General features: G+C 44.0%; 1 protein-coding gene across 6 annotated transcripts in view; it reads left to right on the top strand.

Annotated features, from left to right (window-relative positions):
• LOC134350415 (alpha-actinin-2) overlaps positions 1–26,344 on the top strand; it is a 115,305-nt gene that overhangs the window by 87,822 nt on the left and 1,139 nt on the right. For 4 of the 6 annotated variants that reach the window (XM_063055584.1, XM_063055583.1, XM_063055585.1 and 1 more), the window contains 6 exons: positions 1,244–1,426; positions 17,884–18,018; positions 19,576–19,755; positions 20,419–20,565; positions 23,299–23,364; positions 24,469–24,627. In XM_063055584.1, coding sequence (XP_062911654.1) covers positions 1,244–1,426; positions 17,884–18,018; positions 19,576–19,755; positions 20,419–20,565; positions 23,299–23,364; positions 24,469–24,627 — 870 coding nt within the window. Of the gene's footprint in view, positions 1–1,243; positions 1,427–17,883; positions 18,019–19,575; positions 19,756–20,418; positions 20,566–22,848; positions 22,927–23,298; positions 23,365–24,468; positions 24,628–26,344 lie in introns of all 6 variants that reach the window. The other 2 variants (XM_063055589.1, XM_063055588.1) reach the window with 1 other exon arrangement.

Raw genomic sequence — 26,344 nt, 5'->3', positions numbered from 1 at the left:
GGGAAAATATGCTAATTTATTCTAATTGCAGGCTTGATATTTCCATATCAAGCTGTGGGATGGAGCTTTGCATGTCTTTGCTTTGGCAACACACACACACACACACACACACACACACACACAATGCTGGAGGAACTTAGCGGGTCAAGCAGCATCCAAAAGGAAAAAACAGTCAATGTTTCGGGCCAAGACCCTTCAGGACTGGAAAAGAAGGGGGAAAGACACCAGAATAAAAAAGTTGGGAGGGGAGGGAGGAATGTTAGAAGGTGATGGGTGGGAGAGGTAAAGGGCAGCAGAAGAAGGACTCTGATAGGAGAGGAGAGTGGACCAGAGGAGAAAGTGAAGGAGGAAGGGACCTGGGGGAGATGATGGGCAAGTCAGAAGAAGTAAGAGGCCAGAGAGGGGAATAGAAGAAGAGAGGAGGGGGAGTGAAAAAATCTTTTTACTAGAAGGAGGAATCGATGTTCATGACATCAAGTTGGAAGCTACTCAGATGGAATATGAGGTGTTGCTCCTTTACCCTGAGGGTGGACTCTTCGTAGCACAAGAGGAGGCCATGGACTGGCATGTTTGATCGGGAATGGGAATTAGAATTAAAATGTTTAGCCACCGTGAAGTTGTGCTTTTGGTGGACAGAGGAGAGGTGCTCGACAAAGTGGTCTCCTAATGTACGATGGGTCTCAGCAGTTTAGAGGAGGCTACATCAGGAGCATTGGACCCAATAGATGACGCCAACAGATTTGCAGGTTGAAGGGTTGCCTCACCTGGAAAGGCTGTTTGGGCCCTGAACAGAGGTGAGGGAGGAGGCCGATGGGCAGGTGTATCACTTTGGCCACTTGCAGGGAGAAGTGCCAGGAGGGAGATTAGTGGGGAGGGATGAATGGACAAGAGACTCAAGGAGGGAGTGATCCCTGTGGAAAATGGAGAAGAGGGGAAGGTGAAGGTATGTTGGGTGGTAGGTATTTAACATTGGTATTCCACTAGACCAACTGTTTTCATTGTACTCTAGATAAAACAATCCTTTCAATTATATTTTATTTATTTAAATAATAACATGCAGAAATGTGTTTGCTGTTGTCACGGGTTCCGGAGGAAAGGACTGTCATTTATCCGCACCCCAACACAAACCAGAGACTTCCATGGACCTGGTCTTTGAAAGTGACAATTACAATATTTGTGCCATGAATACATGCTCATGATTTAAAATGAAGCTTTCTTTCTGCACATTTCTCCTGCTGTTTAGAATCTTGTAATGGCTCATGAACAGTTTAAAGCCACCCTTCCAGAAGCAGACAGTGAGAGACAAGCCATTCTGGGAATTCTCAATGAAGTACAGAAGATTAGTCAGACCTATGGCATTTCATTTACAATGTCCAATCCATATACCACCATAACCCGTGAAGAAATTAATGCCAAATGGGACAAGGTAAGATCAGAAAAAGCACTCTCAAATAACCTACTAAGGAAAGAATGCAGTAAACGTGCAACATTGGTGACTTCTGAAAAGCAAGCTAAATTGCTAAGATATTTTAAGCTTGAGGTTTTTGCTATTGCTGATATTTTTTTCATTGCTGAGGCGCAGTCTCAAACAACATTTCTTTTGTTTTCCCCTCTGGACAGTGACAAGTCTGCCATCGATTTTTAATAGTAATTGATTTTATTTTTAGTGCATGACATTTATCATTTTGCTTTATGAATCAGACTCTGGTTTATTATCACTTTATATAACATGATCTTTATTATTTTGTGGCAGCCGTACAATGCAGAGACACAAAATGACTACAAGTTACAAAACAGTGAAATAAAATGGATAATGGAGTAGTATTCATGCACTTTGCAAAAATCTGATGACAGAGAGGAAGAAGCTGTTTCTGAATCATTAAGTGTGGATCTTCAGGCTCCTGTGTTCACTGGTAGTAGCATGCCCCGCATGTAATTGAGGCAAAAGTAACTTGAACAACACACAAAATGCTGGTGGAGCTCAGCAGGCCAGGTAGCATCTATAGAAAAGTGTAAACAGTTGACGTTTCGGTCTGAGGCCTTTCATTGCTTTCAGAGGAGAAAGTGAAGCACATTTTGAAAATATTAGAAGCTACAGTGCAGTGGAGAAAGGAGAGGGCAGTTAAATAGTTTCAGCTTTTACATTGTAATGGACTCGACACTCTCCTGTGTGTATACTTCTGATTTGTGATTCTTAGTTACTCTCAGTGTAAGAACTCAAGATGACATGGGCAATATGTCCACACTCGGGACCTCTGCGTATACGCATTTTCTCTGGTAGAATACTCGGGTCTGTGGAAGTTCACGCTGAAGGAGAAGCCCTGAACTATTGCATTATGTCAGAATTTTCAGTTTGGAAATGTCCCCTTCATGGTGAGTTGGTCATCTAGGGTAGATTGGAGGAGTAAAAATGGGAAACGATGTTTGTCATCATGAATGGAAAGGAGGAAAACGGCAAGGTGAGCCAATTTCTTTCCTTTCTGGAGTCGATTTAAGACCAGCTTGGCCAGAACACTTTCATGAAGTTGACACCCATCATAATGACAGCCATGAAGATGCTGCAAATGTTTAGATTTCAATGCATCGTTCAGAGCTCATTCACACTAACGTTGGAAGCACAAGAGTGGTATTTGCAAGTATTTAAAATGCTGAGAGACAGTCTTTTTCAAAATAAGTTTATTATCAAAGTACATGCAGTATATGTCATTATATACTTATACAGAGATTCATTTTCTTGTGGGCATTCACAATAGATACAAAGAAATGCAATAGAATCAATGTAAAATTACACAAAGAAGGACAAAAACAAGGTGCAAAAAGAAGACAACCTATGCAGATATAAAAAAAATAATAAATAAGTAATAAATAATATTGAGAACTTGAATTGTAGAGGCCTTAAAAGTGAGCCTGTAGATTGTGGAATCAGTTCGGTGTTGAGGTGAATGAAGTTACCTTTTCTCGTTGCTACCATCACGTGGAAGGTACAAGAGCCTTGGGACTCTCACCACCAGCTTCAAGAACAGTTACCACCCCTCAACCAACAGGCTCTTGAACAAAACAGGATAACTACACTCATTTAAGCACTCTTTTATCTTGTTATTTCATGCTCCTTATTGTTGCTATTTATTTGTATCTGCATTTAGATTATGAGAACACTCAGTCCTCTTTTATTGTCATTTAGAAATGCATACATGCATTAAGAAATGATACAATGTTTCTCTGGAGTGATATCACAGAAAACAGGACAGACCAAAGACTAACACTAATTATAATAGTTACAGCAGTGCAAAACAATACCATAATTTGATGAAGAACAGACCATGTGCACAGTAAAAAAAAAGAGTCTCAAAGTCCCAAGTCGATCGACTCCCGAGTCCCTGATAGCAGGTGGCAAAAGGGAGAAACTCCCTGCCATAAACCTCCAGGCACAGTCAACTTGCCAATACCTTGGAAGCAGCCGACCACAGCTGACACTGAGTCCATCCGTCCAAAAACTGCGAGCTTCCGACCGGCCTCTTCGATACAGCCTCCCGAGCGCCATCCTCTGCCGAGCACCTTCGACCTCTCCCCAGCTGCTGAAACACGCAAAGCCGAGAATTTCGAGGCCTTCAGCTCTGGAGATTCCAGTTACCACACAGTAGCAGTGGCAGTGAAGCGGGTATTTCAGAAGTTTTCCAGATGTTCCTCCGTGCTCTCCATCAAATCAGAATTGTGCACAGTCCCCTACTTGACGGATAACAGACATCATCACCGAAGTGGCCGCACGCGCTGCCGTCACGCCGCCATCTTCTCCTCCCTCCCGAGAGGTTTTTTTTTGCACAATTTGCACAATTTTTTGTCCATTGTTTACAGTAACTTCTGTATGCCCGCAGGAGAAGAATTTCAGGGTTGTATCCAGTGACGTGTCTGTACTCTGATAATAAAATTTACTTTGAACTTTGAGCTTAATCCACACTGGCTCAGGAGCCTGGTGGTTGAAGGGTAATAACTGCTCCTGAACCTGGTGGTGTGAGTCCTGAGCTGCTGTACCTCCTTTCTGATGGCAGCAGCGAGAAGACAGCATGATCTTCATGATGGATGCTGCTTTCCTGTGGCGGCACTCTTTGAAGACATGCCCAATGGCGGGGACAACTTTTCAGGATTCAGAACTGTTTAATGTCGTTTCCTGTACATAAGTGTACACAGAACAAAATAGTTGTTAATCAGAATCCAGGACAGCACAAAAAAAAACACAAATGATAAAGGACACAACAAATATAAATACGTAAGATAGGTTATATACATCGATTTTGTGTCCATAAAGTGACACTAGGCTGTACATAGGATGACTGACAGGAATTGATAAATTACTGGCGTTGGGGCTGTGCAGGGCTGGGTTAGTGGGTGAAGGTGTTGATCAGACTGACTGCTTGGGGAAAAGTAACTGTTTTTGAGTCTGGTGGTCCTGGCATGGATGCTACATAGCCTCCTCCCTGATGGGAGTGGGACATGCATACCATGAGTAGGGTGGTGTGATCCTTTATGATGCTGCTGGCCCTTTTACACAACTTTCTGTTCTGTTTTGTAACTCCAAAACATGAAATTAAAATGAAAACAAGGAGACGGGAGGTAAACATTTGAACTTCTTTTTTCTGCAGGAGATAAACATGTGAACTTGTTTATTTACTGTACACAAAGTGCGCACATATCATGTGGTGGTGTCATGATATATGCAGTGCACGTATTTTTTACATGTAACCATAATGAATTATATAAACAACAAAGAATGCTTCATCAAACAACATAATTACAGGATTACTCAAATATTACTGCAATATTAAATAGACAACTCTCTCTGCAGCTATGTCCTTTATGGTGGGTAGGTGGGTACTGCTGGTGTGTTGGGCAGTATAAACTATCCATTGTAGCGCCTTCCTGTCCTCCACAGAGAAGTTTCTGTACTCTGCAGAGATGTAGCATGTTAGGATGCTCTCTGCTGTGAACCTGTAGAAGGACATGAGCGTAGTTGTACACAGTCCAGCTCTCTTCAGCCTCCAGAGAGAGTAGAAGTGTTTGTGAGCTTTTCTGACAGTGTACAATATGTTCTGAGACCAGGAAAGTTTGTGTGAGATGTCCAGTCCCTGGAGTTTGAAACTGTTCACAGTTTTCATTGCTGTGCTACTGATGTAAAGAGGGGTGTGAGTGATGTGAGCTCTCCTAAATTTGATAACCATCTCATTTGTCTTGTTGGCATTGAGAAAATGGTTGCTTGTCTGGAACCAAGCGTTGAGCTCCTCCACCTTTTCTCATCATTGATGGTCAGGACCCCCGTCACTGTTGTGTTTTCAGTGAACTTGACAATGACATTACTCGGGTGTTTGGCCGTGCAGTTGTGTGTGAGCAGAGCAATGTGTACACAGCAATGGGATCAGCACATATCCCTTGGGGACACCCATGTTGAGGATGATGGAGAGGGAGGAAGTGTTGTGCATCCTCACTATCTGAGGTCTGTTGGTTAGGAAGTGCACACCCAGTTGCACAGTGGTGTCTTTAGACCGAGGAGGAGGAGTTTGTTCACCAAGATCTGTGGAACAACAGTGTTGAATGCTGAACTGAAATCCAGAAGCAACATTGGGAAGAGGGATGATGATTTGAATCAGTGGAGGAGCAGGAAAAGTGAGTTGAAGGTGAGGAACTGAGACGAGTGTTGATGCAGTGGGGGAAGAGGTAGTGACATAAGACAACAATAGATTGCAGTCACCCTCAAACAAAACTGGGCAAGCCGGTCAAACTTTGATTGTGGAGTCATTGTGTGGGGCTTCTCTTCCCAGAGCACTGGAGAGTTTCACCCCTTTCTGTAGAGCTGTTAGATCAGGGGCACAGACACCATTGTTACTAAGGGGACTCGTGTCCGGTTTACGGGAGCTTATTCACTGATGACGAATTTTAAATATTTGCCGACGCCATGATCCCCCTCTCCCTGCCCCCTTCCTACCCTCAGCCCACAACAGAGACCAATATCAGAATCAGGTTTATCATCATTCACATGTGCCTTAAAATTTATTTTATTTTTGTGGCAACAGTACAGTGTAAAATGTAAAATTGCTATTAAGTTGCAATAAGAAATAAATGAAAATATAATGCAAAAAGGGAGCATTGCAAAGTGAAATTTAGATCACTCTACGATGGAGGTGTGTAAAGGTCTCTCAGATTGGCATGTGAATGTGCCAAGAATGGAGGGATGTCTCTCTCTCCCTCCTATCCCCTTTCACATGCCAGATTCCCCCCTCCCTGTCCCTTCCCATTCTCACTGTACACCAGAGAGTCAGTCCGACCCTCCTTTTGCCCCACCAGCCCCTTTCCTCAGCTGCTCCCCCCCTCACCTCCCCACACCGACAACCTCCACCGTCTACCCTCTCCAACCCAACATGGGGTTCCTGACCCCGAAACGTCGGGTGTCCCTCTGTCCCCACAGATGTCACTCAGACCACAGAATTCCCTCCACTGGGGACACGAGAGATGCTGACGCTGAGATCTGGAACAACACACAGATTCTGTAACCTTTCTCAGACAGGGAGGGGTGTAGGGGCTGGAGGGGGTTACAGAGTCACAGCCTCTCCTTCCCTAACTACCTTTGACCCCTAGTGCTTCTCTATCCTCCACAACGCCATCTAACCCTAACCTACCTATGTACCTGTTTCTATAACCTCCCACCCCTTCCTGTCTCTGTAAACCCCTCCAGCCCCTGCACACCTTCCTGTCTTTGTGAACCCCTCCAGCCCCTGCACCCCTTCCTGTCTCTGTGAACCCCTCCAGCCCCTGCACACCTTTCGGTCTTTGTGAACCCCTCCAGCCCCTGCACACCTTCCTGTCTCTGTAAACCCCTCCAGCCCCTGTGTGCTCTCCTGTCTGTCTCTGACGCCCTTCCAGCCTTGCCTGACCCATCTCTATAAGTTTCCTGCAGCCTTTGCACCCCTCACTGGCTCTGTAACCCCCTCTCACTCTGTTGCCCTGCCCCCCCCCCTTACTGGCTCTGTAATCCCCTCTCCCCCTGCTGCCCTTTCACCCTTCACTGGCTCTGTTATCCCCTCCATCCCTAAGTACCATTCTGTCTCTGCAAAACCCTCCTATCCACTACACCCTTCCCTCTCTCTAACTCCTTTCAGCATCCTGAGTCCTCCCTGTCCCTGTTTCAGGCACCCCCTGAATTCCTGGCACCCCTTTCTGTGTCTGTCACTCTCTGAGTCCTGTCCAAACCTCACTGACTCACTCAGCTTCAGATCATAAGATAGAGGAGCAAAATTAGGCCATTCTGCCCATTATGTCTGTTCTGCTATGGATCGCGATTGATTTGCCCTCTCAAACCTACTCCCCTGCCTTCTCCCCACAACTTTTGATGCCCTACTGGAGAGCCTATCAACATCTGCTTTAAATATACTGAATGACTTTGTTTCCACAGCGATCTATGGCAATGAATTCCACAGACGCATCACGCTATGGCCATAGTGATTGCTCCTCATCTCTGTTCTAAAGGGTCAAGCTTTCATTTTGAGGTGTTCTCTGATTCTAGACTTTAGACTCTCCGACTAGTAAAAATCCTCTCCACACCTACTCTACCTCAGAATTCCAGTATTCCATAGGTTTCAATGAGATTTTCCTCATTTTTCTAAACTCCAGAGAGTACAGGCCCAGGGACAGTAAATGCTCTTCACATGTTAACCCTTTTATTCTTGTGAATGCCATTTGGTCCCACTCCAATGTCAGCACAACTTTTCTTAAAACTGCAGACAATATCTGGCCTCAAAAACGCCTCAGTATTAGTTCCTTCTTTTTATTTTCTCGTCTTCTCAAAATGAATGTTAACGTTATATTTGCCTTCCTCGCCCTGCAAGTTAACTTTTAAGGAATCCTGCCTGAGAACTACCAAGTGCCTTTGCACCTCTGGTTTGTGAAATTTCTCCCCATTTAGAAAGTAGTCGAGGCTTTTGTTCCTTCTACAAAAGTGCATGACTATACACATACGGAACACTGTCTTCAATCTGTCTCTTCTTTGTCTATTCTCCTAATCTCTCCAGCACCTTCTGCATACTCCCTGCTTCCTCAATACTATTTGCCTCTACTCGGACATGGGCACCAGCCCCCGGCGGGCCATAGACTCACTCGCCTCCGACTCCGACCTCAGCTCTGGGGCCCTGCAGGCTACAGGCTCCGCCACCCCCAGCTCCGGATCCAGCTCGGACCGAGGTCCTGACCCTCTCTGGACCGGGACTGCTCTTACTGCCGCTGGGTCCTACCGCCCGTTTCTTTCCCCCACTACCCTCTTTCCTCCCCGCGACTCCCAACCTTCCCTCTACCCCTCATCACCCCTCCATTCCTCTGATTCCTCATCCTCCCCTAACTCTGCTCTCCCTGAACATCCCAACCCCCCTCTCCCTCTTGAGACCTCCCACTCTTCACCCTCCTCCGACCCCAGCCCCAACCCTTGCCGTGTCTTCACCGGCCCCTCTGACCTTCCCCTTTCTGAGGCAGAACGTTCTGTCCTTAGCAAGGGCCTCACTTTTGTCCCCCTCCATCCACACCTCAGTGAGTTCCGTGCCCGCCATGATGCTGAACTCTTCGTCTGTTGCCTACGTCTCTGAGCCTACTTCTTTGGCAAGGATTCCCCTCCCCCTACTGATGACCCCTTCAGTCTTCAACCTTCCTCCTCCTCCTGGACACCCCGCCCGGGCCTTCTACCTGCACTCGATCTTTTTATCTCCAACTGTCGCCGAGACATCAACCATCTCAACTTCACCACTCCTCTCTCCTGTTCCAACCTCACTCCCTCTGAACGCACTGCCCTCCACTCTCTCCGCACTAATCCCAACCTCACCATCAAACGCGCTAACAAAGGTGGTGCTGTGGTAGTCTGGCGGACGGACCTCTACCTCACTGAGGCCAAACGGCAGCTCTCAGACACCTCCTCTTACTTACCCCTGGAACAGGACCCCACCAAACAACATCAAATCATTGTCTCCCGCACCATCACCACCCTTATCAACTCCGGAGACCTTCCATCCTCAGCCACTAAACTCATAATTCCCACACCCCGTACCGCTCGGTTTTACCTCCTCCCCAAGATCCACAAGCCTGACTGTCCCAGCAGACCCATAGTCTCTGCGTGCTCCTGTCCCACCGAGCTTGTATCTGCCTACCTGGACTCCATTTTGTCACCCATAGTTCAGTCTCTCCCCACCTACATCCGGGATACATCCCATGCCCTCCACCTCTTCAATAACTTCCAGTTCCCTGGTCCCAACCGCTTCATTTTCACTATGGATGTCCGATCCCTATACACCTCCATTCCCCATGAAGAAGGCCTCAAAGCCCTCCGCTACTTTCTGGGTAATAGACCTCACCCGTTCCCCACCACCACTACCCTCCTCTGCTTGGCGGAACTGGTTCTCACACTCAATAACTTCTCTTTTGGCTCTTTCCACTTTCTTCAGACCAAGGGTGTAGCTATGGGAACTCGCATGGGCCCAAGCTATGCCTGCCTCTTCGTTGGTTATATAGAACAGTCTGCACTCCAAACCTATTCTGGTACTGCTCCCCAACTTTTCCTTCAGTACATTGACGACTACATTGGTGCTGCTTCCTGCACCCATGCTGAGCTCGTCAATTTCATCGACTTTACTTCTAACTTCCATCCAGCCCTCAAATTCACTTGGTCTATCTCGGACACTTCCCTCCCCTTTCTTGATCTCTCGGTCTCCATCTCTGGAGACAAACTGTCCACTGACATCTTCTACAAGCCCACTGACTCTCATAACTACCTCAACTATACCTCTTCCCACCTCGCCACATGCAAAAATGCCATTCCCTATTCCCAGTTCCTCCGTCTCCGCCGCATCTGCTCCGAGGATGAGGTTTTCCGTTCTTTAAGGATCGTGGTTTCCCTTCTGCTGTCATCAATGATGCCTCACCCGCATCTCCTCCATTTCCCGCACTTCGGCTCTCACCCCATCCTCCCGCCACCACAACAGGGACAGAGTTCCACTTGTCCTCACCTACCACCCTACTAGCCTCCGGATCCAACAAATTATCCTCAGCAACTTCCGCCACCTTCAACAGGACCCCACCACTAAGCACATCTTTCCCTCTCCACTCCTCTCCGCTTTCCGCAGGGATCGGTCCCTCCGCGACTCCCTTATCCACACGTCCCTCCCTACCGATCTCCCACCCGGCACTTATCCCTGTAAGCGCAAGTGCTACACCTGTCCCTACACCTCCTCTCTTGACACCATTCAGGGTCCCAAACAGTACTTCCAAGTGAGGCAACACTTCACTTGTGAGACTTTTGGAGTCATCTATTGCATCCGGTGCTCCCGTTGCGGCCTCCTCTACATCGGTGAAACCCGACGCAGATTGGGGGACCACTTCGTCGAGCGCCTCCGCTCCGTCCGCCACAACAGACAGGATCTCCCAGTAGCCACCCACTTCAACTCTGCTTCCCACTCCCATTCAGATATGTCCATACATGGCCTCCTCTACTGCCATGATGAGGCTAAACTCAGGTTGGAGGAGGAACACCTCCTATACCGTCTAGGTAGTCTCCAGCCCCTTGGTATGAACATAGAATTCTCCAACTTCCGGTAATTCCCTCCCCCTCCCTTCCCCTATCCCTATGTCACTCTGCCCCCTCCCCCAGCTGCCTACCCCCTCCCTCTTGGTTCCGCCTCTTTCTACTACCCATTGTGTTTTCCCCTATTCTTTCTTCACCTTTCCTGCCTATCACCTCCCTGCCTCCCTTCCCCCACCCCTTTATCTTTCCCCTTACTGGTTTTTCACCTGGAACCTACCAGCCTTCTCCTTCCCACCCTCCCCCCACCTTCTTTATAGGGCCTCTGCCCCTTCCCTCGTCAGTCCTGACGAAGGGTTCCAGCCCGAAACGTCGACTGATCTTTTCCACAGATGTTGCCCAACCTGCTGAGTTCCTCCAGCGTGTTGTGAGTGTTGCTTTGACCCCAGCATCTGCAGATTATTTTGTGTTTACTACTTGCCTCTCTACCTATCTTTGTCTCAATCGCAAACTTGGCCACAAGACTATCAATTCCCTGATTGAGTTCTTCGGCACATAATGAGATCCAAAACAGACCTCTATGGAACACTGTTACTGGTGTCTTCCACAGTGAGGATTAACACAAAATACTTTCTGAATTTGTCAGCCTGCGTGTGTGTGTGTGTGTGGGGGGGGGAGATCCCCATCAATCCCTGCACCACTCCTCTCTCTGTAAACTTTCCAGCCCCAACACACCTAACAATCTCTGTGACCCCACAGGCTCCTGCTCTACACCCTCTCTGAATAGCCCCCTCCATCCTCCACACCCCTCTCTATCTCTGTAAATCTCTCCTCCCCCTACAGATACCCCAGCTCTTTAAACTCCTCCACCCCCTAAACCCTTCACTATTTCTGCAACCAGCTCCAACCCATACCCTCCTACCTGTCCCTGAGAATTCTCCGGCCCCCTAGACCCCTCCTTATCTCTATAAACCACGCCAGCCCCTATAACCCTCCCTGTCAGAGAAGGGTTACAGAATCAGCGTGTTGTTCTAGATTCCAGCATCAGCATCTCTCGTGTCCCCAGTGGAGGGAACTCTGTGGTCTGAGCGGCATCTGTGGGGGCAGAGGGACACTCGATGTTTCAGGATCAGGAAGCCCGTGTCGGGTAGGAGTGGGCAGATGGGGAGGTTGTCGGTGTGAGGAGGTTTGGGGGAAACGGCTGAGGAAAGGGGCTGATGGGGTAGGAGGATCGAACTGAGTCTCTGGTGTGCAGTGAGAATGGGATGGGGACAGGGAGACTTTTACACACCTCCATCGTATCAGTCTCTACTGCCAATCCTTGGCAGCACATTCCAAGCACACTCCCCCTGTGTGTGTTTAAAAAAACTGAAGAAAATTGCAAAGCTCCAATGTCATCGTGTGACTCTGGCTCCTGCGAATCTCTGGGCTTTGGTCCAAGCGGTCTGGAACATGGCTGACCCATGTCGGTGTTACTTCAGTGATCTGTGAGATCCACGTCCAAACACGCAGCAAGATTCCTCGCAGTGCAGAGCCCAGCTGGTGGTGGTGGTGAGTCGCTGGTGGATTCCTGGAAGATGGAGGGAAAGAGATGAGTGTTTGGGAATGGAAAATCTGTGCCATGGCATTTCTGCACAGATGCTTCCACCTTCTCCTCCTGTGCCCCCTGACGCAGAGATACAGAGACGGGAAATGTACACGGTACACCTGGAGTGAATCTGACCCAGAGATACAGAGACAGGAAAATAAGTAAAATAGGTGAAGGAAATGATATACAAATAGACGATCATACAATAAAGGCAGGCTATTTTAATGCTTCAACACCGATTAATTGAAGGAGAGGGGGTGAAATTTCCAGCCTCAGATTGTGGTGAATCATTGGAATATTCACATCCAATTGGCTGTTGGGTCGAGCAAGATGTCAAGCCCAAAATCTCTCTGTATTGCCCTGCAGACTAGAAGATCCAATACCTGCATTATCTAACATAATAAGCTGTTGACCAGAGGCTCTTCGTTGACTGTTCCTGTGACAGTATCTGCCTGGAATTAGGAAGCATGAATGCAGAGCTCAGGAAAGTGTAATAAAGGCAGACTCACCAGGCGAAGCAGACACTGGATGGGTGGTCCCGAATAGAGGGGAACTAATTCTTTAGATGAGTGAAGGGGATGTGGTTATGTTTGGAGGAACCCTCGGATGAATGGAGAATATACGCTGAGTCACAGGGAGGAGAGGAATGGGTCAGCTGAAGGGGCTGAATGGCAATTTCCTGTCTTATTTCTGACTGGATTTGAGTTGAAGAACTCACCGAAAGGCAACTCTTGTAAAGACATAGCGTCGTTCTCAGGTGGTTGAAAGACCGGTGGCTGGGCCCTTGAACCAATGTCTCTTCTTCTTCTGATGCTTTCTACTGTTGGACAAGAATAGAGAGAATTCAGTCTGTGTCTGAACCCGGGAGTGTGTGATGAGATGTTCCAGCAGACCTTTGCCAACTGATTCTACCTCTGACCTCCTGAGCCCCAGTCCCCTTGTACTCCAGCCTTAATGCAACACTGCAATATCACTCCAACTCTGCCACCTTATTTTCTATCTGATCACTCTGGGATACTTAGTTGTCTTCCTTACACCCTCACCTGTTATGTCTATGGGCCCATTTACTCTGACCACGTGCCAGTAACTTACTGTACGATATAAATGGTTTGTACGTTCAGGTAAAGAGCCATTAAGTTTAACATTACCCTTTTCCCTCCACCGTCCATATTTGCTGCCGTACTTTTGACGATATCCCATGATACTCTGCTTTCCTGGACTTCTCCAGCTTCCTTCTGGTTATTGCTAGTCTTTTCCTGTGAAATCTGAGCATTTGTGCTTCCCTCAGCTGTCCTGCAAGCACTTACAGGACCAAGACCTTATTCACTTGCTCCCCTCACTTGGGCTGTCCTCTCATTTCCTCCTTGTTTCTGAATCACACCCTCTACTCTGCTGCCCCCTCTCTACTCTCTTATCTGCTCTCTCCTTTTTCTCTACTCACAGAATTGTTTTTAGAATGCTACTTCTACACTTACTCTCCCATTTTCTCACTTCCTTGTCTTTCTCTTATATCCCCGTTGATTTCTCCTCTCAATCTTTTCAGGTAAGACACCTGACTGTCATGTTTTCCATTGTGATGCCTCATGACATCATCATCATCATCATCAGGTGCTATGCCCAGTTTGAGCTTTGACTGCCATGGCCCACACACTCCTGTTTCGGATCAAGTGGATCAATTCATTGGTATTCATTTTCAGTTCTCTGGCTGCTGTCTCCATCATCATTTGTCTTTGTCTTCCTCTTGCTTTCTTCCCTTCAATATTTCCCATAATTACCATGCATTCTAACTCCTCTTTCCTAATCACATGTCCAATGAAGTTACGTTGCCTTTTCATGATCTCATACATTATTTCTCCTTTTGTGTTTGCTCTGTTCATGACATCCTCGTTAGATATTCGTTTCGTCCATGATATTCTTTGCGTCCTCCTCAAAAACCACATCTCTGCTGCTACAATTCATTTCCTCATGTTAGTAGATATTGTCCAACATTCTGAGCCATATAACATAACTGGATAAACATAACATTTCAGTACTCTGAGGTGGGTTGTCGTGCCTTGTTTAGTATTGGTCAGTATACTCTTCATTCTCGTAAAGGTGTCTTTTGCCATCCCTATTCTTCTTTTGATGTCCATGTTGCACCTGCCATCTGATCTCACCCAGCTTCCTAAGTAGCAAAAGTTCTATACTTGTTTTATGTCTTCCCGGTTTATTCTCAGCCTGCAGATAGGATGTTCCTTCATTTTGGATATCACCATTCATTCTGCCTTTTTGCAATTGATAGATAGACCCATTTTTGCACTTTCTTCAATAAATATATAATGACATCACCATTGTTGAAATTAAAAGTTCAATTCCAGTTTCAGAATTTGGAAAAACAACAACCAATCACCATGGTAACAGTGACCAGGGAACAAGTGGGTTAAAACAGATCAGGTTCATTCATGTCTCTCAGGGGAGAAGATCCCCTGTCCCCACTTGGTTTGGCAAATATGTGACTCTGGAACACCCTCTGAAATTTCCCAGCAGGTCACTCTGTTGCACTGTTACAGCAACATCCAAACAGGAACCCTGGAAAATAGTTTGTAATAGGCTTGCTATCTTTGCAGCAACAAGGACAAGTTGAAACTTACTGTCATGGGCAGACATAACCAGGGTATAAATAACACAAAAATGAGCCTTTTGAAGTTGATTTGAACTTTTTGCAGACAGTAATGATAGAACAAATTATATGTACATAAATTAACAAATTATACACAATTTATTTGACAATAATAAAAATTAACTTCATGTCAGTGCAGGTTGAGGGAAATATCATCCGAGCGAGAATTCGAACACAGAACGGTACAGCTCAGTATGGGCACTTCGGGCAAATGCCTTGTTGATAAATATAAACGTCCATCATCAGTCTAAACTGTTCCTCCTACACAATCCATAACCCTCTATTTTGCTTACATCCTTGTGCCTACTGAAGAGTTTATGGCCCTATTGCATCATCCACTACCACCATTCCCGATGGTATGTTCCAGACACCTAGCTCTCTGTGTAAACTCCTACCTCTGACATTTTCCATTCAACGATGTCCTCTGCTATTAACCATTGCTACCCAGAGAAAAGTTGCTGGCTATGAACACTATCTGTGCCTCATATCATCTTATGCAACTCTATCAAGTTACCTCACGTCCAGGGGAGGGGGGGTTACGAGGTGATGGTGTGTCTGAGGCCTGGTCCCAGAGGGGGACAAAAGCATACCTTCTGTCAACGAGGGTAAATTATAGTGCACTCCCTTTGCAACTGTGAGCTTCACCTTCGAAGCCCTGTGATACTCCCCCTCATCAATCTCCAACCCCTCTCCTCTCCGGTTCTCACCTTCCCTCTGTCATCTGGCAGGCTGGTCTTCCCAGGGTTGAGTTGTCTTCCTGTTGAATGAGGTGGTGTCCAAAGTTGGCTGGACTTCAGCGATCGATACAGAGCAGCTCTGTGATGCTCCTCACTCTCTCGTCTCTCCCAAACATCTGTCCCATCCCTCACCTCACCAGCTGTTGCGGGGCCTGGAGCTCTGTGACATCACAGAGCAGGAAATGTCACCAGGCTATACCCTTTGCGAGCTCATGGAGAGGGTGGGGGAAGGCAGGCCCGAGTCTTTCCCTCTTCAAAAGTGGGTTGGCCCTGCCCCTTGCACCCTGACTATCTCCCCTCTGACCCCTGCACAGCTTGTCCATGAATCCAAGCACTTGACAGGGCAGGTGGCATGACCTCTTACAATTAACTTCACCAATAAGTAAAGATAATGCAGTTGAATATGTGGTTAAGGAGCTGGTGCAGGAGGGAGGGCATCAGGTACATGGATAGTTGGCTCCCTTCCAGGCCAGGTGGGGCCAGTGCCAGAGGAACGGGTTGCATCTAAACTGGAGGAGAACCAACATCCTTGCAGGGAGGTTTAGTGGTGCAGTTCCTGGTCAGGAGAGTTTTTAGCTGGATTGTGAGGGGGTGGGAAGGTGCTGGGAAGCAAAGGACAGATCAGTAAATGGAGGGATTGATGGTAAGATGGAGGTTTGTTCAGGGACAGGATCAGGAACATGGTGGGGCCAGTGGGTGGAAGAACACTTATTTCATTCCAAAGAATTTTTGATGTAAAGCAGATACTAGTGCCTGCATCAGTGTGCAGAAGTATGATGGTGTGGACATTGTACAGACTTTGTGAGGGGACAAGACTGACAGCTCAGAGTGACAGAAATCAATGCTTTAGACATGATGGAGAGCGAGGTAAAGAGGTGGTACAGTTACATTACTCAACAGGGAAATTAGAATGAGGTACAGTATTCTAATGTGTTTGGGCAATTTGAGATCAAGAAGGAGATGCTGTTAAGTCTCTTCGTAATGATTTTTTAAGAATAATTAGATTCTGAAATGATTCTGGAGGACTGAAAAATTACAAATGTCACTCCACTCTTGAAGAAGTGAGGAAGACAGGAAATTACAGGTCAGTTTGCATGGCTTCAGTGGTTGGTAAGATGTTGAAATGCATTATTGAATATGAGATTCAGGGTACTTGGACAATCAAGATTAAATAGGATGAATTTAGCATGGTTTTCTTAAGGGGAAATCTTGCCTGATTAATCTGTTGGAGATTTTTTGAGGAAGTAACAAGCAGGATAGACTAAGGAAAATTGGTGGATGTTCTACTCTTGGATTTTCAGAAGGCCCTTCATAAGGTGCCGCATATGAGGTTGCTGATCAAGATGAGAGCCCATGGTACCACAGGAAAGAAATAGATGAAAGATAGGTTGACTGGCAGGAGATAAAAATGGGAATAAAGGTTTTTTTTCTGGTTGGCTTTCAGTGATTTGTGGTGTTCCGCAGGGGTCAGTGTTAGGACTGCTTCTTTACACATTTTATGTCAATGATTTGGATATCAAAACTGATGGCTTTGTGGCCACGTTTGTGGATAATATGAAATTGCTTCTTTCCCACCCACCATCAGATTTCTGAATGGACCATGAATTCATGAATACAGCCTCACTTTTTCCCATATTTTTGCACTAATAAGTTTTCATTTCTTTCTTTATTTGCCTAAGACCTTTGCACAGTACTGAACTTCAGGCAAATTTGTATCACCAGGCACTAGATACAAAAACTGCTGTGGCCCAACTCTCATTAAATAATTATCAATGCAAAGCAAGCCAGCACACTCTGTATCAAATGCTTGACTCATTTTGTATTTGGTACGGAAATCTCAAAGTTGAAAGTTTGAAATAAATTTATTATCAAAGTACGTATATGTCACCATGTATCTTCTTGAGATTCATTTCTTTGTGGGCATTCACAGTAGAACAAAGAAAAACAAGAGTCAATACAAAACTACACAAAGACTGACAAACAACCAAGGTTCAAAAGAAGACAAACTGCAAATAAAATGAATTAGCTACATAAAACTGAGAACACGAGTTTTAGAGTTCTTGAAAGTTGTGGAATCAGTTCAGAGTTGAGGTGAGTGAAATTATCCATGCTGGTTCAGGAGCCTGATGGTTGAAGAATAGCAACTGTTGAACCTGGTAGTTATCAATATGATATTAATATATCCCATATTATGATAAGAGAGGATCCTATAAATAATAGGATAAGAAGTATATCAGATGTAATAGGAATTCTGATTTTCTTGTGTTCACCTACAAGATTGCTTTTGAGAAATTCAAGCAAATGTGGTGGAAGAAATGTTAATGAGTGGGTTCATTGGCTCAGTTGTTTTCAATGACAGATGAAGCAAATGGTTCCTCAGAGAGACTCAGCCCTGCAAGAGGAGGTTGTACGGCAGCATTCCAATGAGCGTCTCCGTCGGCAGTTTGCCAGCCAGGCTAATGTCGTTGGACCTTGGATCCAGCGTAAGATGGAGGTAAGACACCTGCTAGCCTCTTTATATTAAACTCGGTATCCAATCGTAAAGCTCTTTAAACATATCCCAGGCATAAAGAAGACAATGCCTAACAAGGGGGTTAATCAAAGGGTTAACCCTTTGGGTTGGGTATTACAGTCACGGAATTGTCTGATTATACAACATTCTGACTATACTTAACCAGAGTGTTTGGGTTGTCCAAAGTGTTTATCAAACACTTCGCCCTTGTAAAAATCACAAAATTGGTTTTCTCCAGTGAAGTAATTTTGAAATGTTTATCTTTGTTATCAAATCCTCTCGCAATGTTATTCCATCCTGATACAAGAGATTGAACTTCCTGCTGTCTTTAGAGTAAACTTCCTCTGCTCATGTTCTTCATTATTTCTGTCGTACTTGGGATCCTCCTTGTTTCTTTTCATCAGGCTTTACCAAGGGTGTCCTTCTGTACATAAGGAATACAAAACCTTGGAGCCTGCCCCACTAGATGTTAAGATTATGGTAAATTAGTGACCATTGTGTTGTCTTTCCCCCTACTTAATGCTGTTTAATAAAGATCCATCCGTTTCAGAGTTAAAATTTAGCATTTGTCATCGATCTTTTGCCATTTGAGGAAGAGAATTTTGGATTTCTATCAACCTCTGTATCCTAATTATTCCTGAAAATCTTGGCTCAAATTTTTAGGTGGAGCCTCCCCAAAATATAATTGGCAGATCTGTTATGAGCAGCTTCCCAATGAATGTGGATTTACTTTAAGCTCTGTGAGAGCTTGTATTTCAGTCAGGATACAAAGTAAAATAGCACAAAATGCTAACTATAACCTGTGAATAAGGAAGCACAATCAGAATCAAGTTTAATATTACCATCATATAGGCAAATATGATACATAATTGGAAAAAACTGAATTACAGTTAATAAATAGTGCAAAAATAGAAATAAACTCGTGAAAAAAGTGTTCATGGGTTCAATGTCCATTCAGAAATCAGATGGCAGAGGGAAAGAAGTTGTTCCTGAATCGCTGAGTGTGTGCCTTCATGCTCCTGTATCACCTTTCCTGATGGTAGCAATAAGAACAAGGCATGACCTGGGTGATGGGGGTCTTTAATAATGGATGCCACCTTTTTGAGGCATTGCTTCTTGATGATGTCTTGGGTACTATGGAGGTTAGTGCCCTTGATAGAGCTGGTTGAGTTAACAACTCTCTGCAGCTTTCTTCGATCCTGTGGACCAGGCCCCCTGGCACCCCGCTCCCCCGGCTCAGACAGTGATGCAGTACATGCTATTTTTGTAGCTGCTTTGATATATTTTACCAGGTTAGGTCCTCAGAGATATTGACCAGGAACTTGAAATTGCTCACTTCTGATCCCTCTAAGGGCTGGTGTGTGTTCCCTTGTCTTACCTTTCTGAAGTCCATAATCAGTTCTTTGGTCTTACTGATGCTGAGTGCAAGATTATCGCGCTCAACGTAATATAACTACTTGAATTTAATGTCATGTAATATATTAATTTAATTATTATAACTACATGAATCATAATGTAACTACATGAATTTATCAACAGGATATAGCTCAAAGTTCTATTTCAATGAGTGGAACACTGGAAGATCAGATGAACCAACTGAAACAGTATGAGGAGGTGGTCATTAACTACAAACCCAATGTTGATAAGCTAGAAGGAGAACATCAGCTCATTCAAGAGGCCCTCATCTTTGACAACAAGCACACCAACTATACCATGGAGGTACTGGATTCATAGAGTTGTAGAGAGATGCAGCACAGAAGAGAATGATGTGAATGTTAGCTCTTCTAACCCATTTAATTGAAATTATAAATAAATATATATTGTTAATTGATGCATGGGAGCCTGCTTATTTTACGTTATGTAGAAAATATCTGTCAATACAAAGTTTTTGGGACCTGAGCACTGAAAATTAAGAATAATGTGCCGCATTACAGAAAACCTGTAACATGAAAATCTACTCAGAATTGCAGAAATACAACACAGAAAGGCCAGCCAAGTCCCCCTGAGCTCTCCTTGGATCTCAAGTCCTTCATCTAACCCCAAGTTTAACCTAATGTATAAATGTTTCCCCCACCACCACATGCTTATTTAGCTTTCTTTTAAATATACCTGTTCTTTTCAAATAACTACCTTTGGTACCAAGTTCCATGTCTCTGGGTAGGAAAGAAGTTGAATGTTTCTGATTTCCACATGTTGAATCAGCAACAACAGAGATGCTGGTTACCCATGGGTGGTACCACGATATCATATGCCATTTCTGTTGAATCGTTGTTCAGTGAGAAAGCGAGATGTTCCAATCAACAAAAGTTTGACTGTAATGTTTAATTTTTGATATGCTGCGAAGACATTTTTAAGAACATTCTTTGTTACTGATTTTGGTAGCACATCCGAGTTGGCTGGGAGATGCTGCTCACTACAATTGCCAGGACTATCAATGAGATCGAGACGCAGATTCTAACAAGAGATGCAAAAGGAATCACTCAGCAACAAATGAATGAATTCCGGGCTTCATTCAACCACTTTGACAGGGTACACTGTTCCTTTCATTCAGTGTGGTGCTTTTAAGATCAGCATGTTAAACATTTGATAGAAATAACGAATTCACACTTTATAGTGGCTCTCATTCTTACATATAACCTCCCACTCTATGTAACATCGCATCTCCAGAGTATCCTGGACTTAACCAAAAATGAATTCACTTTGCATGCTGCAACTAGGTTGTGTGTGAAGCTGGGGTGATTCTGGCAAGCTGTGACCAAAGGTATTCAAAGCCTGGCCTGGCTCATCAAGTTTGGACATGTTGGAAATAATAACTGAGAGAGCCGAAGTGGAATTTAACTGAGTACTGTATTTACTTTATATTATTCATTCATGGTATGTGGATATTTCTGGCATGGCCAGCATTTAATGTCCTTGGGTTTTGTACAGCCCAGCTAACATTTACGTGTGCATCCTTTTCCAATTCAAAAAGTTAATAAGATCAGCTGGAAACAGAATTGTACATATTAAACATATTTTATACTGTTGGACTGGAGAAGGCTGCTGGAGCATACAAGGTCCTAATATGCATTACTTATTACATTTAAAGTTAAAACATTGGGGAAAATAAACAAATAACAAACAGTCAGCTCAGAAAATATCCTGTTAATGAATTGTGTGTCATATGAATCTAACCTTATTTACCTTGTGTATCTGTTGACTATTTTACAGATGTAATTATCATTACAGCTACCTGACCTGATTTAGTTGTTCCTTGCACACAAAAAATTGAAGTACATGCAACTAAACTAGCTAATATCACAAAATACCAAATTTTAAAAGCTGCTCAATATGTTGTGTCCCACTTTGTTCTGATGTGGAAATTTAATTAAACATTGAACTTGGCAGCGTTGGTTAATACAGTGCACCCTGTTCCAGTACACCTTGCTGTGTAAAAATGTACTCATTGAAGAAATCCTGAATACATTTGGCTTCCAATTTTACAGTATTTGCTTTAAACTCAATTTGTCTGAAAGGATCACTCATTATGGAAAATTTAAAATTGAAAAGCATACACCGAAAATTATGCCAAATGTTTCCAAGAACAGGCAGTGGTGTGATAGGATGAATGACTTCTTGCTTTTATTTAAAATTCTGTGGTTATAATCTGTCCATTTGGCTAGGTGATGTACCGTGTGGTCTTGCGCTACCCACATGCAATGAAATTATTGAAGGTTTAGAGCTTTTCACTAGGTTAGCACCCAGATCTCAGCTGGCAAGAGTTGTATTTCATGGGTTAGATTCATCTATGTATCTCTCTCTTCCTCTCCATCGACTCCTCCCCCCCAACCCCGCTGCCTTGCAGACCCCAATTTAACCCTAGCCTAATTACAGGACAATTTATAATGACCAATTAACCTACCAACAAGTACAGATTTGGTTTGTGGGAGGAAACCGGAACATGTGGAGAAAACCCACACGGTCATGAGGAGAACGTACAAACTCCCTGCAGACAATGGCGGGAATTGAACCCAGGCAGCTGGCACTATCGATTGTTGTGCTAACCACCATGCCACTGTGCCTCCCATGAGAGTTGTGTCTCATGATCTCTGACATCAATTAAAGAGCAAGGTGAACTGCGTGGAATCTGCTTGAAAAGAGCAACTTCAGTCAGGTAGTCAAGCTGTCGTTTCCTTTCAGACCTAAGGGTGCAGGCACTGGTTATTCACATTACACACCGGAGACCCCAGCTCAAACGGGCTCTGATTCAAAGGATGCTGAACTTTGCTCAGATGTAACTGACTTCCCTTCTCACCCAGCCACAATCTTAAACTACTGTCACCAACAAACCCCTGCCACCATCATCACTGTAGAATTTTCTGAGGAAGGAAGAGACCCATCACTGTAGTCTAGCTAGCCTTTTACTTCAGATTTTGTGTATGAAAGATAATTGCCAACATAGTGGTTAAAAGTAACTTATAAGTTCAAAGCATACACCAAAATATCTATAGCTGTTTTGACGACTTAAATAATGTTAATTGGGCTTAAAAACATATTCACTTTATTGTGTAAAATACATGTTTTAACTTTGGTACATCCGAAGTTCAGGCAACATTCAGTGGATGGGCAAGTAGTACGTAAAGCTAGTTCATCTACAACTCGAGGATGTACTTTGTATGCCATGACATTTTTAAAGGTGACCATTTAATAGAGTTAGAATGTTTTACTGAACAGTAACTGAGTGAGCTGCTGTTTTGATCCTCTGCACTGCATGCTGTAAATCGCAATGAACACCAGATTAACATTGCATGCTGCAATGATGTGTGAAACTAGGATGATTCTGGCAAGCTGCGACCAAAGGAATTCAGAGCCTGCCTCATCAACCTTGAACATGTTGGCAATGATATACAGGTACTAACTGAGCTGTTTTATTATTTTTACATATACAGGTAAAATTCTAAATTTCTTTCTTTACCCTTTTGTGTCTTAATTGTCCTTTTATCCTTGGTTTACATCAATGATTTGTTCTTTGCTTCACATTTGTCCATAATCTTCTCTATTCCACTTGTCTGATTTATCTTTGTGTTGGTTGCTCTGTTCCACTTACAATACTTCTTTTGGCCTTATCTGGAACTATTGAATCTTTTGGACTTCAAATGAATCATTTGGGTCTGGTCCTTGCTGCTCTACTTCATCTGTACCCGTCGACATCTGTGGGCTGTTCGGGATCTGCTTGCTGGAAATACCTCAACTGTTCCTTTTGCTTGCTGATCTGCTCAATAGAAGAAGAATGGAGCGATGGAGCATGATGATCTCAGAGCTTGTCTCATCTCCATGGGTTTTGATCTGGTATGATCGATGCATGTTTACTATATTTGAAGTTAGGAATAAGTTTTGGGGTTACCATCCATTTTGAATTTACAGCAATAGTAATTGTGTTTTCAATAGGACTGAGATGGCCTTGACCCAAACTTTCACAGCAAATGTTTATGGGAATTGTACCATTTACATCATGCTTATTAAGTGAGAGTTTTTTTATCGGTTATGTTCTAAAATTCCATGGTGCTTTCATTATTTTGGTTACGTTACCACTCGGGAAGATGCTAGTGAATCTAGTTCCACCACACGAAAAGGGTATGTATTGTAGACTACAAAATAAATTTACCTCCTCTATGCTCTGGCTTTTACTTGTAATTATTTTAAGTTTGAATCCTGAAGTAAGTAATTGTCTTCCTGATTTGTGTTTGTCTCTAGCTACTTTGATCATCAGGTTTTACTTGGAGGGTTGTATTCAGTTCTGGTCACCTCATTGTAGGAAGGCTGTGGAAGCTTTAGAGAGGATGCAGGGGAGATTTACCAGGATGCTGCCTCAATTAGAGAGCATGTGTTACGAGGATAGTTTAGGCGAACTAGGGCTTTTCTGAAGATGAGAGGTAACTTGATAGCAGTGTACAGGATGATAACTGACATGGGTAGAGAGGAGAGCCAGTCCTCTTCCATCATGGCTAAAATGACTAATACAAGGGGGTGTCGTTTTAAAATAATTGAAGGAAACTATAGTGGGGGGGGAACATCAGAGGTAGGATTTTCACAGTAGTGGGTGGATGAAAGGTGCTGCTAAGGGTGATGGTAGAGGCGCATACATTAGGGACATTTAAGAGACTCTCAGGTCGGAACATAGATGAAAGAAAAATGGAGGGTTATATGGGATGGAAGGGTTAGATTTATTTTGGAGCATGTTAAAAGGCTGGTACAGCATCATGGGCTGAAGGGCCTATTTCATGCTGTATTGTTCTATGTCTTATGTTTATGTGAAACTTTTCAAATCTCTCAGAAGGTGGAACATTGGCACATTTGTTGAGAAGGTTTTGTTTTCCTTTGTTGGACTTTTTTCCTATATTGTCCCCTCTCTTTTTGTTTTGTCACATTTCAAAATTACACCTCTTTTGGCAGGGGGAGGCTGAGTTTGCTCGGATCATGAACTTAATTGATCCAGATAATACTGGCAAAGTGACCTTCCAGTCCTTCGTCAACTTCATGACCCGAGAGACTGCTGACACAGACACAGCCGATCAGGTCGTGGCTTCCTTCAGGATTCTAGCAGGAGATAAGGTAAGTTCTGGGTTCCAAAGATTCAAAGTACATTTATTATCAAAGTATGTATGCAGTAAACAACCCTGAAATCTTTTAAATAAAGACATTGTAAAATATCTGCAGAAGACCTTAAGATAGAGGAGCAGAATTAGCCATTTGGCCCATTGAGTCAATGGGCTTTTCTGAAGATGAGAGGTAACTTGATAGCAGTGTACAGGATGATTGAGTCTCTTGCCTTCTCCCTATAACCCTTTACCGCCTTACCAGTAAAGAACCTATCAGTCTCTGGTTTAAATACATCCAATGACTTGGCTTCAACAACCCTCTGTAGCAAGGAATTACACAGATTCACCACCATCTGCTGAAGAAATTCTTTAGTTCTCAAGGGACATTCATTTAAGGCTGTGCCCTAATATCCTAAACTATACCCTATTAATGTAAACATCCACTTCATGTCCACTCTATCAGGTCTTTCAGTCAATCTTTCTTGTGAACTTCCTGGACCCTCTCCAGGACTAGCACATCTTTCTTTGGGTACGGCCAGTCATTGCTGTCTACATTATGATTACTGGGAGCAGCAGAAGATCCTAGTTCTTCATGTTCTAGTCTGCTTGAAATGAATGCTAACATTGCATTTTCTTGCCTTACCACCAAGTGAAAGAACAAGTCCAACCTTAAGGGAATCCTCAACTGGGATTCCAAGTCTCTTTGCATCACTGACTTCTTAATTTTCTCCCCATTTAGAATATAGCCTGCTTTTATTCTTCCTACCAAAATGCATAACCCCACACTTCACTATGCTTCCATCTACCACTTCATTTCCCACTCTTCTAAGTTTTCCATGTCCTTCTACAGACTCATGACCTCTGGAACACCACCTGCCTCTTCACCCATCTTGGTACCTCTTACAAAGTTAGCTAAATTGCCATCAGTTCCTTCACCCAGATCATTAATGGATAAAGAGAAAAGTTCTGATTCCAACACTGACCCCTGTGGAACTCCACCAGTCACCAGCAGCCATCCTGACAAACGCCTTTATCCTCAGTCTGTTTATTGCCAGACATCCAAGAATCTTTGATCTGAAATGTGTACTGTTTCTCTGCTGCCTGACTTGAGTACTTCCAGCATTTTAATGTCCTGCTAAGTTTGTTATTGCAGCAGATAGTTCTTATTTCTGATCATGTAGTTTAAATTCCATCCTGCACTATGAAATTGGCCACTTTTCAACTCTTCCAATGCAAATTTATTAATTATTTATTGAGGGTCCGGCCCTTCCAGCCCTTTGAGCCGAGCTGCCCAGCAACTCCTGATTTAATCCTAGCCTAATCAATGATCAATTTGCAATAACCAATTAACCTGCCAACTGGTACATCTTTAGAAATCACAACCAAGAAAGAATCTGCAGATGCTGGATATCTGAGCAACAGACACAAATTGCTGGAGGAGCTCAGCAGGCCAGGCAGCATTTTGTGTGTGTTGGTACATCTTTGGACTGTGGGAGGAAACCCATGCAGTCACGGGGAGAATGTACAAGCTCCTTACAGACACTGGTGGGATAACAAACAGGTTCTGTTTGAACACATGTCCATAAGCCGATTTTATCCACAAACAAGAAAATACACAAAAAAATACTCTATGGTAACAATTAACTCCACAGTTTTGTAATAAACGATGTCAAAAGCACATAAAACTAATAAGAACAATTACTAAAAGTTCAGAAAGATGAAACTAGTTC

This window comes from Mobula hypostoma, chromosome 8 (assembly GCF_963921235.1).
Source record: "Mobula hypostoma chromosome 8, sMobHyp1.1, whole genome shotgun sequence".
NCBI lineage: Eukaryota > Metazoa > Chordata > Chondrichthyes > Myliobatiformes > Myliobatidae > Mobula > Mobula hypostoma.
The sequence above is the reverse complement of the archived record's forward strand: the minus strand, read 5'-3'. Positions and strand labels throughout refer to the sequence as shown.